At 37.5% G+C, this 15,813-nt stretch overlaps 1 protein-coding gene across 7 annotated transcripts in view; it reads right to left on the bottom strand.

Moving 5' to 3' along the window:
* Window positions 1-15,813, bottom strand: part of nav1a (neuron navigator 1a) — a 208,809-nt gene that overhangs the window by 19,801 nt on the left and 173,195 nt on the right. For all 7 annotated transcript variants that reach the window (XM_055189484.2, XM_073874928.1, XM_073874927.1 and 4 more), the window contains 4 exons: window positions 7,566-8,337; window positions 7,019-7,450; window positions 1,096-1,137; window positions 849-988 (listed from right to left, as the gene is read on the bottom strand). In XM_055189484.2, the coding sequence (XP_055045459.2) occupies window positions 849-988; window positions 1,096-1,137; window positions 7,019-7,450; window positions 7,566-8,337 (1,386 nt within the window). The remainder of the gene's footprint in view (window positions 1-848; window positions 989-1,095; window positions 1,138-7,018; window positions 7,451-7,565; window positions 8,338-15,813) is intronic.

Genomic DNA, 15,813 nt, shown 5'->3' with positions numbered 1-15,813 from the left:
GGAAAGATTTTAAGTTATCAACATCCAATAACTTACGCGAGACACATTCGGACGGGTGCTTGTTCTCCCGACAGCATCTGTGAAGTTTATGTGATTCAGGGGGTCATATGAAAAACTTTCCATTATTTTACTCAAAGTCAACGAACATCGAGCAGGACCAAAACATTTTACAGCGGATCGCTTTGAAAAATGTTAAGCGACGACGTCAAGTATAAGCGCAGCAATGACAGTGATCTTAATATCACAAAGTAAGTGTTTGATTAATGCCATTAATGTTTATTTTTTAATCAGTGTGTACAACTGTTCAACTAAATGAATATAAAATGGCAAAGATTAATGCACATTTATACATTGATTGAATAGATTTATAGCATTTTGAAAAAAAACTTGGATTTATTGCATTTTGTGGAAAAAATAATTCATTTTTATAATAAATCTTTGAAAATCAAGTTCTGGATTTGAATTTTTTATCTTTTTATACCTAAAGATGCTATGTGAAAGTTTGTAACAGAAAATAGTGGTTTTCATCTTGTCAGTTTCTTGGTATAGAAAACACGTTTTTACCGAAATTTGTCAAAATGGATTTATTGCGTTTTGGAACCAAACTCTTCAAATATACCCATGCTACTTAAGGTTTTGTGGTCCAGGGTTACGTATATGGTTTTGATTTATAGTTACATTTCATACTTTTAATCAGCTTTTATTCTAAAATGTATGGAAAACAAAGTATTTGAACTTTTAATATAGTTAAATGTGTTGAGAATGCTTTATGACGTACATTAAAATTGAAGGTAATATGAAAGATAAATAAGCATTTTACTGTCAACATAGACAATCTGGACACTTACTGATGCTTGTTATTGGCATCTTTCCTGTCAGTACAGGTGAAGGGAACTGCGGCGGGCTGTCCATCTCTGTCAAACTCATGATGGTATGAGAGTGACGTCTCTCTTTACTGTCCTCCTCAGCCTGCAAGGAGCTGTGTTGGCTGATGGGAAATAATGACATTAGTTTTTGCCACACAGCAAACGCTGCCACTCAGAGACCAGCGCTGCTACTGTATTAAAACAAGAGGTCATGTTGAATAAGTCTTACCTTAAGCCTTTCTTTGGAAGAGTATTTCTGTCCCTTTGTGAGCTGAAAGAGAAAAATCAGAGAGGGAGTGAATAAGAGATGACGGGACACTTCTGTGAATGAAGAGATTAAAATCTAAGAATAGATCAGAGCCATTTCTGAGGCAAAACTAGCAATTACATTGAGTCAGAGAGATTATTAGCATATATATATAATATAAAACGTTAACATAATACACCATTATCCTGCTCATATTTTTTTGGAAAGGATGTGAACCGAGTAGAATATTGTGTGTAATTGGCTTGTGCAGGAATAGTTAAAAAACATTTTGTGCTTTGGCATATTATATGGGGAAGTGTGTAGTTTTTTGCATATTAAAATTTTACAAAAACCCAGCACCTTAATAAAAAAAAAATTTAATAACTGTATGGATTAGTTTTTAAGGAATAGATTTAAAAATCCTAATCCTATACAATGCCATTATAGACCTATTGTGAGTACGCTTCGCGTCGTGCCACATTGCATTTTGGGTGTGCATTATTTTCTTATAATTCAATGGCTCGTTGTCAATTATTCCTTTCATAAACAGGCCTATGCATATTAATTTGTATGTAAACATTATAGTTTTAGAATAGTTGAATAACAAACACGATAAATATAAGGAAGAAATAATACAAAACTGGAAAAATATGAAATATTTAATAAATGGTATTATATAGAATACATGATAGTAATGTTTTTAATTTGTACTTTAGAGATTCATACTGAAGAGTAATTAAAGGTGGGGTGCATGATCTCTGAAAGCCAATCTTGACATTTGAAATCACCTAAACAAACACACCCCTACCCCAGTAGAATCTGGACTTTCTTTTGATAGACCCACCCCACACATACGCAACCCAGGCAACAATGTCGGTTAGTAGACACCAAGGTTATAATCGTTAACGAAAACTAACGAAAAAACGAAAACTAGATGGGAAAAAACATTGTCGTTAACTGAAATAAAAATAAAAACGAGTCATCACAAAAAAACGATAACTAACTAAAACTGTAATGTGTGTCTGGCAAAACTAACTAAAATAAAATAAAAATATAGATTAAATGTCCTTAGTTTTCGTCTTTGTCTTTTATAGAGCAAATAACGCTTCAAATTCCTTTCCATGCGTCTCTCATTCACGCAGTGTCACATACACACATTCGCGAATTAATGACTCGTTTAAGTTGATTCCTTACAAGGTGTTGCAAATAAATGAGTCTTCTGAGTCGATTCTTTACAAAGCAAACGGGCCAAACGTTTTGAATTGGTTCGCGAATCAGTTTAAATGAATTGTTTAGATCGCTGCAACAACTGAATCGTTTGATGCGGTTTTGCTTGTGTCTAAACACGCAGAACATAAAGAGTGTTATATTACGTGAATATGAATTTACTAATCTTTTAACTAAAAGCTAAACTTCACACGTGTACCTGCCATTATATACGCGCGACCTGTTCGTTGTCAGAAACATTTAAGGATACTCCAGAAGCACTGTGTGAACACGTGACTGAATGAAGAAAGTCCATCGATGATTGACGTCTGATTCGCTGTCTACTGTGCTGTAAGTGCTTCTCACAACACACACACGTGACATGAGATTCACAACATAAGAAAACATGAGTTATTTTCTAAAATCAGTTTGTATTTCATGTAAGTGTAAACTGTCGATGACCATCTTAGGATATTCTCTGAGTGAACTTTAATATGCATAACTGAATGCAAAACACTGTCGGTTTACTTGTCTGATATTTCAGCTATAAGCTGTATACATCAACATTACGTTTTCAGACAAACAGGCAAAAATCCTCAGTTTGCTGTGGAGTCAAGAAGTGTCTAAACATTAAAAGATAAACAGACAAAAGTACAGAAATGTCACCTGTTTTAACATGCACATCCAACTCAATAACACAACACGTTTGTATTTTAATACTATCTAATGTGGCCACGTTGAGACCATTAACTCAGAAGTGTTCAAGTGAACTGTGTCCTAATGCATTAATTGTTCACACGTGTAGTATCAGTTTGATCCATTTCTTTTGAGTTTTGCATTTGGGTACAACATACAAGTCAGCATTAAAGGCTGTTTTTCTTTGTTGTTAAAGCATGTATGTGTTGAAACATAATCAAAGGTTGATCAAATGTGACTTCTGTACTTCTGACACACTGATATTCATCTTACCAATTTTTGGTCTCCACAGCAAACTTTTGTCTTTACTGTCCTGATACTTATGGTGTGCACTGTATACTGTGTGTGCATGTCTGTGTTTATTTTTTTTCTCAAGAGTAACTACTAACTCGCTACTTGAGTATTTATTTCTTTAGATTACTTCTTTTCACCTCTGGTTATTTGTCATGGTTATGTCTCAGACTGCGCTCTCTGACAATCTGACAGAAATGTCTTGTTGTGGCTCAAAAATGGGTTGAATACATGCGGTTCATGTATGTCTTCTTTAGTCTGTTGGCTCTTTAACTTTTTTACTGGCACACATCACATTTTGCACTTACTGTGGAGTGTTAAACTTGAGACTGTTTACATATTTGTGCCCATATGTACATTTTATGTACTGGTTTTATTTTTGAATTAATATTTTCTAAAATTGTATGATGTTTTTGTTGAGTTAATATTACACAATTCTTTTTCTGGCCTTTTTGAATCTTGCCCCTGACAAATAACCCAAATTATGAAAAAGACTAAAACTAACACTAAAACTAATAAAAACTAAACTAAAACTAAGCATTTTCAAAAAATAAAAACTAAACTAAACTAGCAAACCCACTTCAAAAACTAATTAAAACTAAACTGAATTTGAAAACAAAAAGTCAAAACGAAATAAAAATAAAAACTAATGAAAAATGCAAAACTATAATAACCTTGGTAGACACGCCCCTTACTGCTGATTGGCTACAAGTGTGTTTTGGTAGTCGGCCAGACTCTCTTTTCCAAAGCATTTTTCAGATATCGTGCACTTCTCCTTTAATTTATCAATAAAGAACAATACATATACATAACATACATGCACACATCTCTGAAGCCAAGCCATTTAAACTTTTAATCCATCTAAACACTATAAGAAACATTACACTAAAGGGAAAAATAGGGGGAACAGACTTCAAGAGAACACCTGAGCCATAACAATCACAGTTTAACGCTAAAACACTTCACACTGCTACAGCAGAGCTGTCACTTTATTATTTAAATGTGTTGTGTGTAGATTTTGGCGGCATCTAGAGGTGAGATTGTGAATAGCAACCTTAGTCCACAGCTCACCTTTCCCTTTCGAAATGCATAGTGGAGCTACAGTAGCCGCCACAGGACAAACGTAGTGACAAAACTCTTCTATTTGCGTCTTTACATTGACTTTATATGTAATCTATGCACGCAAATCGTTGAATTCGCATATGGTGTGTACGCCCCACAAAAGTTACACAATGAACCTTTAACATAACTCTGCATATACATCGAGGATAGCTTGAAGGCGAGTAAAATATAGACATATTTTGGTCTAAGTGTGAACTATTCCTTTAAGTCATTTTAGTTATGACAGATGCCATTGATATGAACAGAAACCGGCCATTTGGCTTGGATAAAGCTTATTAAATTTGACGTCTATCTGGCACCCCCGGTTTTGATGATGCAAAGATGCCAAAGACACAGCAGGCAGCCTTAAGGGCTGAGTCTAAACAAGATTTTAAGAGGGAAAGATTTAAGACCGACTGGACGGTGCTCGTAAGTGTAAGAAAACAACAGTGAGGAATTACTCTACAGGAAACCCAGTGAGGATTTTATTTATGAATAAATCATCAAACTATTATGGCCACTGACTGCAGTGTTGAGAAACAAACAAAGCCTGGCCTTTCCTAATAGCTCCCAGTGAAGAGATAAAGGAGCAGTGATGGAGAGATTTTATGCTAAACCTAAACTGTGATATTGTCTTACTACAAATGATACAGATGCATTGCCCTCATTATCCCTTTATCGAAACTGTCTGTGATGCAGACCAATACAAACAATTCACCAAAATAATCTCTTCTTATAGGCTTTACCAATATGTTGAGGTGGTGCTTTATAAAGGAGACGACAGAAAAACAGAGATTATGGGTGGTGTCGAGTTGTATAACGCTTATGAAGAAAATAGCCACAGGAAGAGTGAGTTGATTTTAGATGTTTCCATTGGCACACCCAGTGATGAAGAGCTTTGAACAAAGCACAGAATGTGTTTGCTTGTGGTCATTTACATGCTGCTTTAGGGCAGAGACAGGAAATAACCATGGGTACACTTTTATTTAGTTGTGAAGTCTCTTCATCTCATTTTTGATTCTCATTTTTGTTAAACATTTTAGAAAAGTAAAGAGGATGTCCTGCTAAATAACTAGAACTTAGATGCAATATCCAAGCAATACTGATTGACCGTGACTCTTGAACCTAGGCCCTCTTCTCCCACAAGCTCCCCACTTGTAAGACATTCGTTCATCTTTGGAACTCAAATTACGATAATTTTGATGAATTCTAACAGCTTTCTGACCTTTCATATATAGCAAAGCTACAACTACTTTCAAGACCCAGAAAGGTATAAAAGGCATTGCTTTGTCCGTAATCGCCTACTTCCATACCATAAAGAAGGCGAAAATCAGTATGCAATGAGTAGTATGTCCAAATACATAATACTACTACTTCTGACTAGATTTGAAGTGTGCATTAATGGACACTTCACTATCCCATGCGCCCCTGGAAGAGGGGCCGCACAAAGAAGAAGAAGAAGAAGGGGAGGAGTCATCAAATGGCGGAAAGCAGTGACTCTGCTTTATTAACTCTTTCCCCGCAATTAACGAGTTATTAACGAGCTGCAGCAGGCGCAGTGATATTATGCAGCGCCTGAAAATAGTCCCTGTGGTTATGCTTAATAGCAGGGAACTATTTTCGGGCACTGCGTAATATCATTGCACCTGCTGCAGCCATGGTATGGCGGCAAAATCCTTGATTACTACGCCAAAATGAGAGTATAGTTCCTAACCATATCGGCAAATTTTAATTTTCCGTCTGTCTTAGTACACAATGTAACTAAAGAAGACTCAAGGAAAAATAGGAAAAATATCGAAACTCTTCGGTTATTTTTGAGCGTGATGCTAATGGTCTAATCAGATTCAATGGATTATGCTAAACTATGCTAAAAGTGGCACCGCCAGAGCCGGAGATCAGCTGAATGGATTAAAAAGTGGTAAAATATAATGTTTAACTCTGGGGAGCTGGAAAATAAGCCTATTTTCAAAAAAAGTGTCCCTTTAAAGGTCGATACATCATCTAATTCATTACGTACCCTCACAGTATGCGATTTCGAATGCAGGGATTGATAAAATAGTTAAAATGTGACTACACTAGTTCAACCGTAAAGGTATAGCGGAGGATTTTCTTGAATTTTAGAAAAGAACCACCTTCTCCACTTTTTAAAAAAATGCTATTGCGCATCACTCCTGATTGACAACTAGGAGGACCAATAGTCTTGATGATCCACACAGAAAAAGAAAATCCTCCGCAATACCTTTAATTTTCTGAAGCGACTGAAATATTTTTTTATAAGAAAAACTAAAAGAAAACTTAATTTAACAATTTCATCTCTTCTGTAACACAAGAAGAGAGAAACTAATACAAAAGAGATTAAATCATTGAATATAATCTTTTTTGTTATTGTTGTCTAAGAGAGCTTTTAGATTTCATTAAAATCATCTTAATTTGTGTTCCGAAGATGAATTAAGGTCAGGAATGGGTGTGGAACAACATAAAAGCGAGTGATTAATGACACAATTTTCATTATTGGGTGAACTATTTCTTTAACTGCTTGTTATCTGGTTAACTGACCATAGTAATATAATACATAGACAGGTAAAGAATATTTATTACAGAAGACTCTCACCTGTCTGTTGTGAGAGTAAGCGAGACTCTGTTTCCTGCTGACCAGCCACTACCCGTCCCTCTGTCCTCATGTCTGGGCCTGGATTCAGCCACACTGCCCCCTGCTGGAGACACACTCATCTGTAGAGACAAAGACTCCATACTCCGATGAAGTCCAGAGAGACGTGGGTAGATGGACGGGGAGCCACCAGCACTCCCTCCTCGGCCCACGGTGGCACTGGAAAAGCATTCAGAGGAGTTGACGTTGAGGATAGGAGCTGGGCTGGGGGTCAGACAGGAGACACTGCTCATCCCTGACAGATCCTGTAACTTGGAGAAGGGTGGGACTTTAGGAGGAAGCTTGTTCTCCACATCCACTATCCCGCAGTCCAGGCTATTGGAGTTAACTTTGTCAATGTGAGCAGGTTTGGGAAGAGATCTGGCACTGGATGGCCTGTGAATTGCAAGATACACAGTGAACAGAACTGCTTGTATTTTTTTATAAATTGTGTGAAAAGTAACGATTAGTGTAGGATAAGGCCTCCTTAAGCCTTATCGGTTTATCTCACCTCTGAGAATTTGGAGAGGGCAGCTCAGAGTATTTCCCTAAGTTGGATGGTTGTCGAAGCCCCAGTAGTTTGGAAGGTGGTTCCAGTGCATTCTGTGTTGGTGTTAGCGCACCGCTCTTCAACGATCCTCCTCCGCCACACTCTGAATCAGACGCCACTGCCTTCGCTTTGGCTTTTTCCTTTTCCCTATCCGTCTGATTAACCGGACCGCACCCTCCTGTACTAGCACGGTGAGCGCTCTTAATGCTGCCCGGTTCTTTTAACCTGGACTGGGTGGGAACTGTTTTCAGGCCCTGCAGGCCTGCGTCCATGTTACTGCTAACCGGACGAGCGCCCGGACGCCCACCTGTCAGACTCAACGTGCTGGACTTGGCGGGTCTCGGGAGACTACGATACTGAATGTTATTACGTGCATTTGGGGCCATGAAGCCTTGATCGCAGTTTGAAACATCAAGGCTGATTTTACGTCCCGCACCTACTCCACCAGCAGAGGGTTTCACGGGAATACCAGAGGTTTTGGGCGTTTTGCTTACGGTTGTGGCATCTCCACCAGTATTTCCACTAGGTGTTAGCACAGCAGCAGTGTTGTTAGCTGGAGCCGGTTTCTTGTAACCGAATGACTTTACCGTGCCGGCAGACGGACGAACGAGGCCTGATGGCGGTTTTCGGTTCTCGCCGCGGTCTTTCCCGGCATCTGAACTTGATCGGTGTAAACTTGATGTTTTAACTGACGTTTTGGCTTTGTCTTGGACACGCTGATCATTCTTTGGAGCTGTGGGAAACAAAAAATACAAACCATAGTCCTGAGAATAATTACAAACATCGTATCAAACGTGAATATAGCCTGTAAGATAATTAGGTCTTTAATGTTGTTTAGTACAATACAATACAATACAGTTCTCTCACAAAAATAAAAAGTTTTCACATTAGTTTCCATATCAGGGCTTTCTAGGATGTTATGCGACTATACTAACACTAAAAAACACACCCTGCTTTAAAAAAAAAACTTAAAGGAAAACATCACTGTTTTTCAATGTTATTTTGCTATGTTCTTAACTCAACGTAGATAAATTAATGTATACCTATCTTTTTTCAATGCATGCACTTAATCTTTGTACAGCGCATTGTGAATGTGTTAGCATTTAGCATAGCCCCATTCATTCCTTAGGATCCAAACAGGGATGAATCCAGAAGCCACCAAACACCTCCACGTCCTCCCCACCCAAAGACTGCTACACGAGTAAGTATGGTGGCACAAAATAAAGTGTGGTGATTTTTTAAGCGGATGAAAAATTAGAACTATATTGTATGGCGAAAAAGCACTTAGTTTGCAGCACTTCCACCTTGGGGGCAATAACATCATCACTCCTGACTACTACCCCTTTTGCTCAAACTTCAAAAGGTATCCCGTTTACACCAATATGTACATTCAAGACACATACACACATGCTTGAGAATGCAGTAAATGGACAGCATCCATCTTGTCATCTAAAAATGTATTGCCTAAGCTGTTGACTCAGATTCAATTGACTGTAACAAGTGCTGGGCCACTTGTTATTTACGAGGTAAACTTCGATAGAGGAACGCGCTTGTGAAGCTATTTAAGAGTCAAGGAGAATACAGCACAACTGTTACAACATGACACGGGTGAACTGAAGCCCACCCTGATGGCCCATCTGGATCCCCTCAGAAGTATTTATAAACACGCTGGAAAAACTGGACCAAAACATGTAATTGTGAGTGGACCATTGGGCGAACATGAAAGCGCATTAAAATAATTGTTCGCAATTCATTGACTACATTGGCCGGCAATATACTGTAGGAGATACTTAACCGCATAAACTCTACAATTAGCAAGCCGCGAACAAACTGGAGATCGTAACAGTGATTACTTTCGTCTGTCAAGGGTTGTTGTAATTCACACCGATACCACCCAGGAAAACAGCCAACACAAGTAAATACAGCTGACATCGACTGGAGAAAAAATTAGATGCGAAAAGAAATATGTTGAGCTGGATACAGCGGCTCATTAACGGACAATGATTGGATTAACTGCTAACGTTTTGAACAAACAAGCAAAACTGTAAGAGACAGCAAAGAAAGAGAAAGTGAGAGTTGATGGAAATAATCCAGAAAAAATGGGCAGGCAGACAAAGTGGCTAACCGAAAGAGTCCCACCATTACGTTTCAGACAGATAAACAGCTGCAAAGAGAGGAGTGCAGATAGATGTAATTTGTCCCTGTGATACTGCATTACTACAACTGTCAGGCTTGTGCGATTAAATATATAATTTTTATTATTATACATTACAAGACTGCAGCTTGGAATAGCAATGTGTCAGTGGTATTGAGACAAAATGAAGATCCATTTTCCACAAGACCTGGGTTTGATGGCTGTTACTGCTATTTGCTATGGCAAGCAACAATGTTACCATTGCTCATACTTATTTTTGGACATTTTTTAAAGCGTAACTAAACCCCTGGTCAGAGCCTGACTCCACCGACTGGCAATATTTGAAAAATGCAAGAAAAGTGGGCAGATCCCAACAGAGATAGAGGGGATGAACTAAGCTCGTACCAAGTGTGTGGTGATATCATAACAAGGGCGTGGTAAGCTTGAACCTGCTTACGTCACAAGTCATTTTTGGACCCAACATCCAATAGGAAAATTCAACTGCAGTGGCCACCGTTCAACCTGAAGAGGGCAGCACTCAGACGTTTTTACACCATATATTGTAGTTTGGAAACACTTTATATCCAAATGTCAAAAACTTACTAAAATCAATGAACAGCACTAATAAACCATCATTCTTACAGACCAGTAACTAAAAAAAGTTGGATTAGGGTTTAGTTACTCTTTAAGGTATTTCAATCATCAATTTCAGCCACTTACATTAAATTTGGCTCCCAATCTAAAAATCTGATGATCACTAGCATTCTTTAAGCAAGTTTTTTACTTGGGATGTAAATAACTTTGTAACATAACTGAAACACACTAGAAACCAGAAGAAACCACCAGAGCAGTGTTGCAAGTGTAGCAAGCGCAAGCAACGCTTTAGCACCCAGAACAAATTAGTAACCTAAACCAGTCTCTCCAGAAAAACGTGATTATGTGTTCGCATGATTCAACACATAATCAGCTAAAGTCCGCATATTTATGTGGTGGCCGCATTTTTCAAATACGCCGCACTTTCGCAGTATAAATGGCAGATTTTCGTGCGCAAAATATGCGGGAATTGCATGATTTCATAATCCCCGCATTTTTGTAGCAAAAATCACATATATCTCAGCAGAAAGTAAAAATTTTTTGCAATTACATCACACAAGCGCAGCCATGTCCCCTGTTGCCATGGGAACGTTATGAAGTGACGTGATTATGTGACGTGAACATCATTGAAAAGCTGCTAAAGCGGCAAACAGTTTTTGCAATTTCCCGCAATATTTGCAAGTTCCCGCAATATTTGTAAGTTACCCCAATTTTTGCAAGTTCCCGCAATTTTTGCAAGTTCATGCAATTTTTTGCAAGTTCCCACAATTTAAAGGAGAATTTCACCCGTAGAAACATTAATCTTTATTGAAAGTGTGTCATATTTGTAGTCCAAATGTAGCATACATTTCGAATTTGGTGCCTATTTGACAGAGAAAAGGGGTGTTTGTAGTCTCACTCCCTCAACAAAAATATAGCACTTCCTTCTTTCAATGATGCAAAATGATGATTTTTACATCATTGAAAGAAGGAAGTGCACCATTGAAATCTGTATTTCTCCTGTCACAGTGGAAACTGAGGAAATGATGCACGACCATTCAAAAACATGACTGGGGTTCTAACTATACAAAGATTAATGCAAATGGGGGAAGTGTCCCTTTAATCGCATAAAATTTCATAAATATCCCGCATATTCCATCTCATTTTTTTAGAAAATGTGCTGCAAGATCAAGGATTTTTGCCCGCAACAATCACAAAAAACTCACTTGCATTTTTCTGGAAGGACTGCTAAACGCCACAATTCCAAGAAGAACTGGATGAAGGACTGTGCGCGTATGTCAAGGTCATAGGTGGAGTTTCGTGTTAGTGCCTAGGGGGCACCTATACGTTGAGATTAGAGAGAATGCGCGGCTTTATGTTTTGTAAATATGATTAAATGGATTAAATCTATTTTAGCCTTAAATGACTTTTTCTACCCATTAAAATATCAATATTAGACAAATAAAATATGAATTTCTTATATTTTGATTTCATTAATAGCTCAGGCAAAATCATAATTGAATTTGGACTGGGGGGCAGTGCCGCCCCTGGTCCCCCCAACTCCTATTGTCTATGGTCAAGGTTTTTTACCTGGATGGGACAAAATGAAGATCCATTTTCACAAAAACATTGCTCATACTTAATGTTAGGGATTGTGGACATTTTTGAAGGTATTTCAATCGTCACAGTGTTTGAGCCACTTACATTAAATGTGGGTCCCAAACTATAAATCTGATGATCATAGACACTCTTTAGGCAAGTTTTTTTTTTAAATAGGGTTGTAAATAATTTTATAACATTACCGAAATTCACTAGAAACGAGAAAAAAACCACCAGAAGAAACCACCAGAACAGTGTAGCAAGCAAAACAGCACCCAGAACAAATTAGAAACCACATAGCAATGACCTGGCGACCAATCACAGCATCCTAGTATGATGGCGGTGACTTCACACAGGCAAGCATCTTATTTTATGTACAAAATGTTTAAATGTAATTGTGCTTAACATGTAAACCCTTCTTCATCAGTGCAGAGATCAGCTTTTAAGGAATCGATCAGGTGAAGAGAATTATTGTTGCGCTATCCAAGCAAGCTCCCGTAAATAAGATTGATCGCTTCATTTCTCTCCCAGTTTATGATAGACTGTATATCACACACATCTCACATGACAGGCATCGGCGTTCTCCATTACATATTAAAAACTAAATTTTATAGATGGATGTTTAGGATCTATTCCAGAGGACAATAAATTATTAAAGACAATGCTGAATAAAAGCTGGAGTTAATTTGCTTTGTAACAATATGCACATTTAATGGTGTGACAAGGTACTCTTGGATTAACATGTACTATGGTCTGTCCAATCAAAGTGCCAGTCCACAGAGAGAAGCAGATAACGCTGACCCGGGCATTTCATGTGACAGTTTATATCGTCTACACGCTTGCTAAAACAATAATGACTGCTTGTGTGCTCCAACGTCTCTGGAAGAAACCGCACCGCTCGAAGGTTCAGCCAGTTTTGGCAGTACTGTTGGCACCGTGTTTGACTGACGATGACTTAGAGACGTGCAAATTTATTCTTTACGGTTAGGAATCCAAACACACTTTCTTGATTCAGCTATGAGATCAGGGAATTGAACAGATTTCAAATAGTGGCTCTTTAAAAAGCTTGATTCTGATTGGCCAGTTGCGACATTCAAATGTATGTTATTCCGAGATAACAATCGCCTAAAAAACGAATAACACACAATAACCCAGATGCTGCAATTCATTTTGACAGGTACATTTTAACATTACATACAAATTAAATATAAATATGTCTTGAAAAAAACATATATGACATTATATTTACAAATGATTAAAGGCGGGTTGCATGATTTTTGAAAAACAGTTTGGGAGTCAGGCCGAGTACCAAAACACACACGAGCCAATCAGCAGTAAGGGCCGTTTCTACTAACCGACATCGGTGCCTGGGTTGGGTATTTGTGGTTGGGATCTATCAAAAGAAGGTAGGGGCGTGTTTGTTTAGGTGATTTCAAATGTCTTCATTGGCTTTCAGAGATCATGCACCCCACCTTTAAACTAAATAGTGTGTTCATGACATTTAAACGTCTATCTTAAAAATAAATGGGTTTTCCTCTTGGAAGGTCTGCGTTCATTAAAAATAAGCAAATATTTTAAATCAATATTTAATGTTCCTTACTTTACTTATGAGGTAAATAGCTATGTAAGGTTGTTATTGTGAAATAAGCCCCTTAAGTGTGATACAAGACCCTCCGCCTCGCGCTGTGTCCTGATCACACTGTCGGGGCTTATTCCTGCGACAACAACCTGCTGCCTATACATTATCTCTTATATATGAATAGCTAAGATGCAAAGTCCCTAAACACCAACTTTTGAAATTAGATGAAGATATTGACCGAATGCTTTTGGTACATATTATACGTATTTCGTATTATTCTGCAAACAAGGGTACTGCAATACGATGAGATTAGCAAGAATGTACAGCTTCATGGTTTTAAAATATGGTTAAAGAAATCTATTTTAGCCTTAAAGGAACAGTATGCAAGAAATGTATATCAATTAATCATAAAATGGCTCTGACTTGTCACTAAACATTAAGAAATCATTTTCATTTCAAATATTTATATCACTGACAATAGTGGTCTGGCCAGGATATTGTCATTTAAAAAGTGGAGTTGCAGCCCTCAACTGATGTTTATGTTGTCATTTTGTGTATTGGCCACCAGTTGTGTGATTGCAGTACCAGTTTTAGCCACAATCCTACATACTGTTCCTTTAAGTTACTATCAAGATTAGACAAATAAAATACGAATTATCATATTTCTATTTCATTAAAGGATAACTCCACCTTTTTCAACATTTTAATATGTTCTTACGTCAACTTAAACAAAGTAATACATACCTATTCAATGTGTGCACTCAATCTTTGTATAGCCCTTTGTGAATGTGTTAGCATTTGTGAATGTGTTTGAGCGAGAACTTATCCATTTAACAAAATCGCCATGCTTACTCGTGTTACTCCTCATGTACAGTCTTTAAATAGGGAAAAGGTGGAAGTGTTTGGTGGCTTCTAAATTCATCCCTGTTTGGATCGTAAGGAATTAATAGGGTTAGGCTAAATGCTAACACAACAGGCTGTACAAAGAGTAAGTGCACGCATTGAGAAAACATAGGTATGTATTAATTTGTCTAAGTTAAGATAAGAACATAGTATAATAATAAAAAACAGTGGTGTTTTCCTTTAATAGCTCAGGCAAAATCATAATTGGATCTGGACTGGGGGGACAGTGCCCCCCAAACTCCACCTATGGTCGAAGTGCAAGTTTTTTACTTTGTTAAATGAGGTTTACTGAAAATATTAGGATATTTACCAAATGTTTGAACCTTTTACCTTTATTCAGACAGGACATTGAAGAGTATTCGAGCATGTATTTTGCATGTATTTAGAGGGTTTTGCAGTGAAAGGCAAAGTTGTCAAATTTGTTAAAAATCAATATGACTAAAGTGACATTTGTGAAAATAAGGCATTTAAATTATTGACTAATAGCACTTTTTACAGTCATTAAATTGAAATTATTGAACGTAAACATAAGAGCCTGAAAAAAGGTAATTTACAAGAAAATATGTCAGAAGCACTTAGAATGTTTTGCATCTGTAAATTAGGATCACACAAATAGTTTAATCTTATGAAAACGTCTAAAAAAAAAGTGTTAATAATCAATCAAATGTATCTACAAATTATTTCTCTCTGTATATTATTTGAGATATTCTAAATATTTGGATCACTGGTTTTAGTTTGTATGTAAATAAGTGATATTGTGGACTCTGTCGGTTTGTATTTGTTTGTGTTTGTTGGACTGTGAGAGTCCTTAATAAAGTTTATGCTGATGATATTTAAACATACAAGTACATACTTCAGTAGTACCAAAATGCTATGTGACTGTGATCTGTCACTTATTATTTCTGCAGTCGTACTCTGTACACGGCACCTAAAATCAAATACAGCTGCAAAAACCAATGACAAACTGCTTTGCTCTGAAGAAATTCCTGAAGTAACTTCTCGATACTCTTTGAAAATGATTTGTGGATGCTGAATGAATATCTTCGCTTTAAATGTGCAAACATCATCACTTCAACATTAAATCCAAAATGTGTTTTCTGAATAATAGTCGATCGAGTTGTGCGGTTGAATTGCTTAGATCTGTCATTCATCTTGTAAGCGCTCAAAAACTCGAACGACCGCAATGGATGTCGCACAAGTGGCAAACACATGCGCTAGTGCTAACGTGCTGGCTGCGTGTCAATGCTGACTGACTAATGAAAGACTAAACGTGGCCGTTTTCATTAAAGTTATCACGATTCGCTTAGTGTCATTTTCAATGGCTGCACTTATTCACGACGTGTACAGCACAGACCAGATGGTCTCCTTCAGGTCCAGCTGCAAAAACATTGCGACTCACTGAGGTGGCATTAAAAGAAAAC

Source organism: Misgurnus anguillicaudatus, chromosome 13, assembly GCF_027580225.2.
Source record: "Misgurnus anguillicaudatus chromosome 13, ASM2758022v2, whole genome shotgun sequence".
In the NCBI taxonomy this organism is placed as follows: domain Eukaryota; kingdom Metazoa; phylum Chordata; class Actinopteri; order Cypriniformes; family Cobitidae; genus Misgurnus; species Misgurnus anguillicaudatus.
This window is presented reverse-complemented; position numbering and strand designations above follow the sequence as displayed.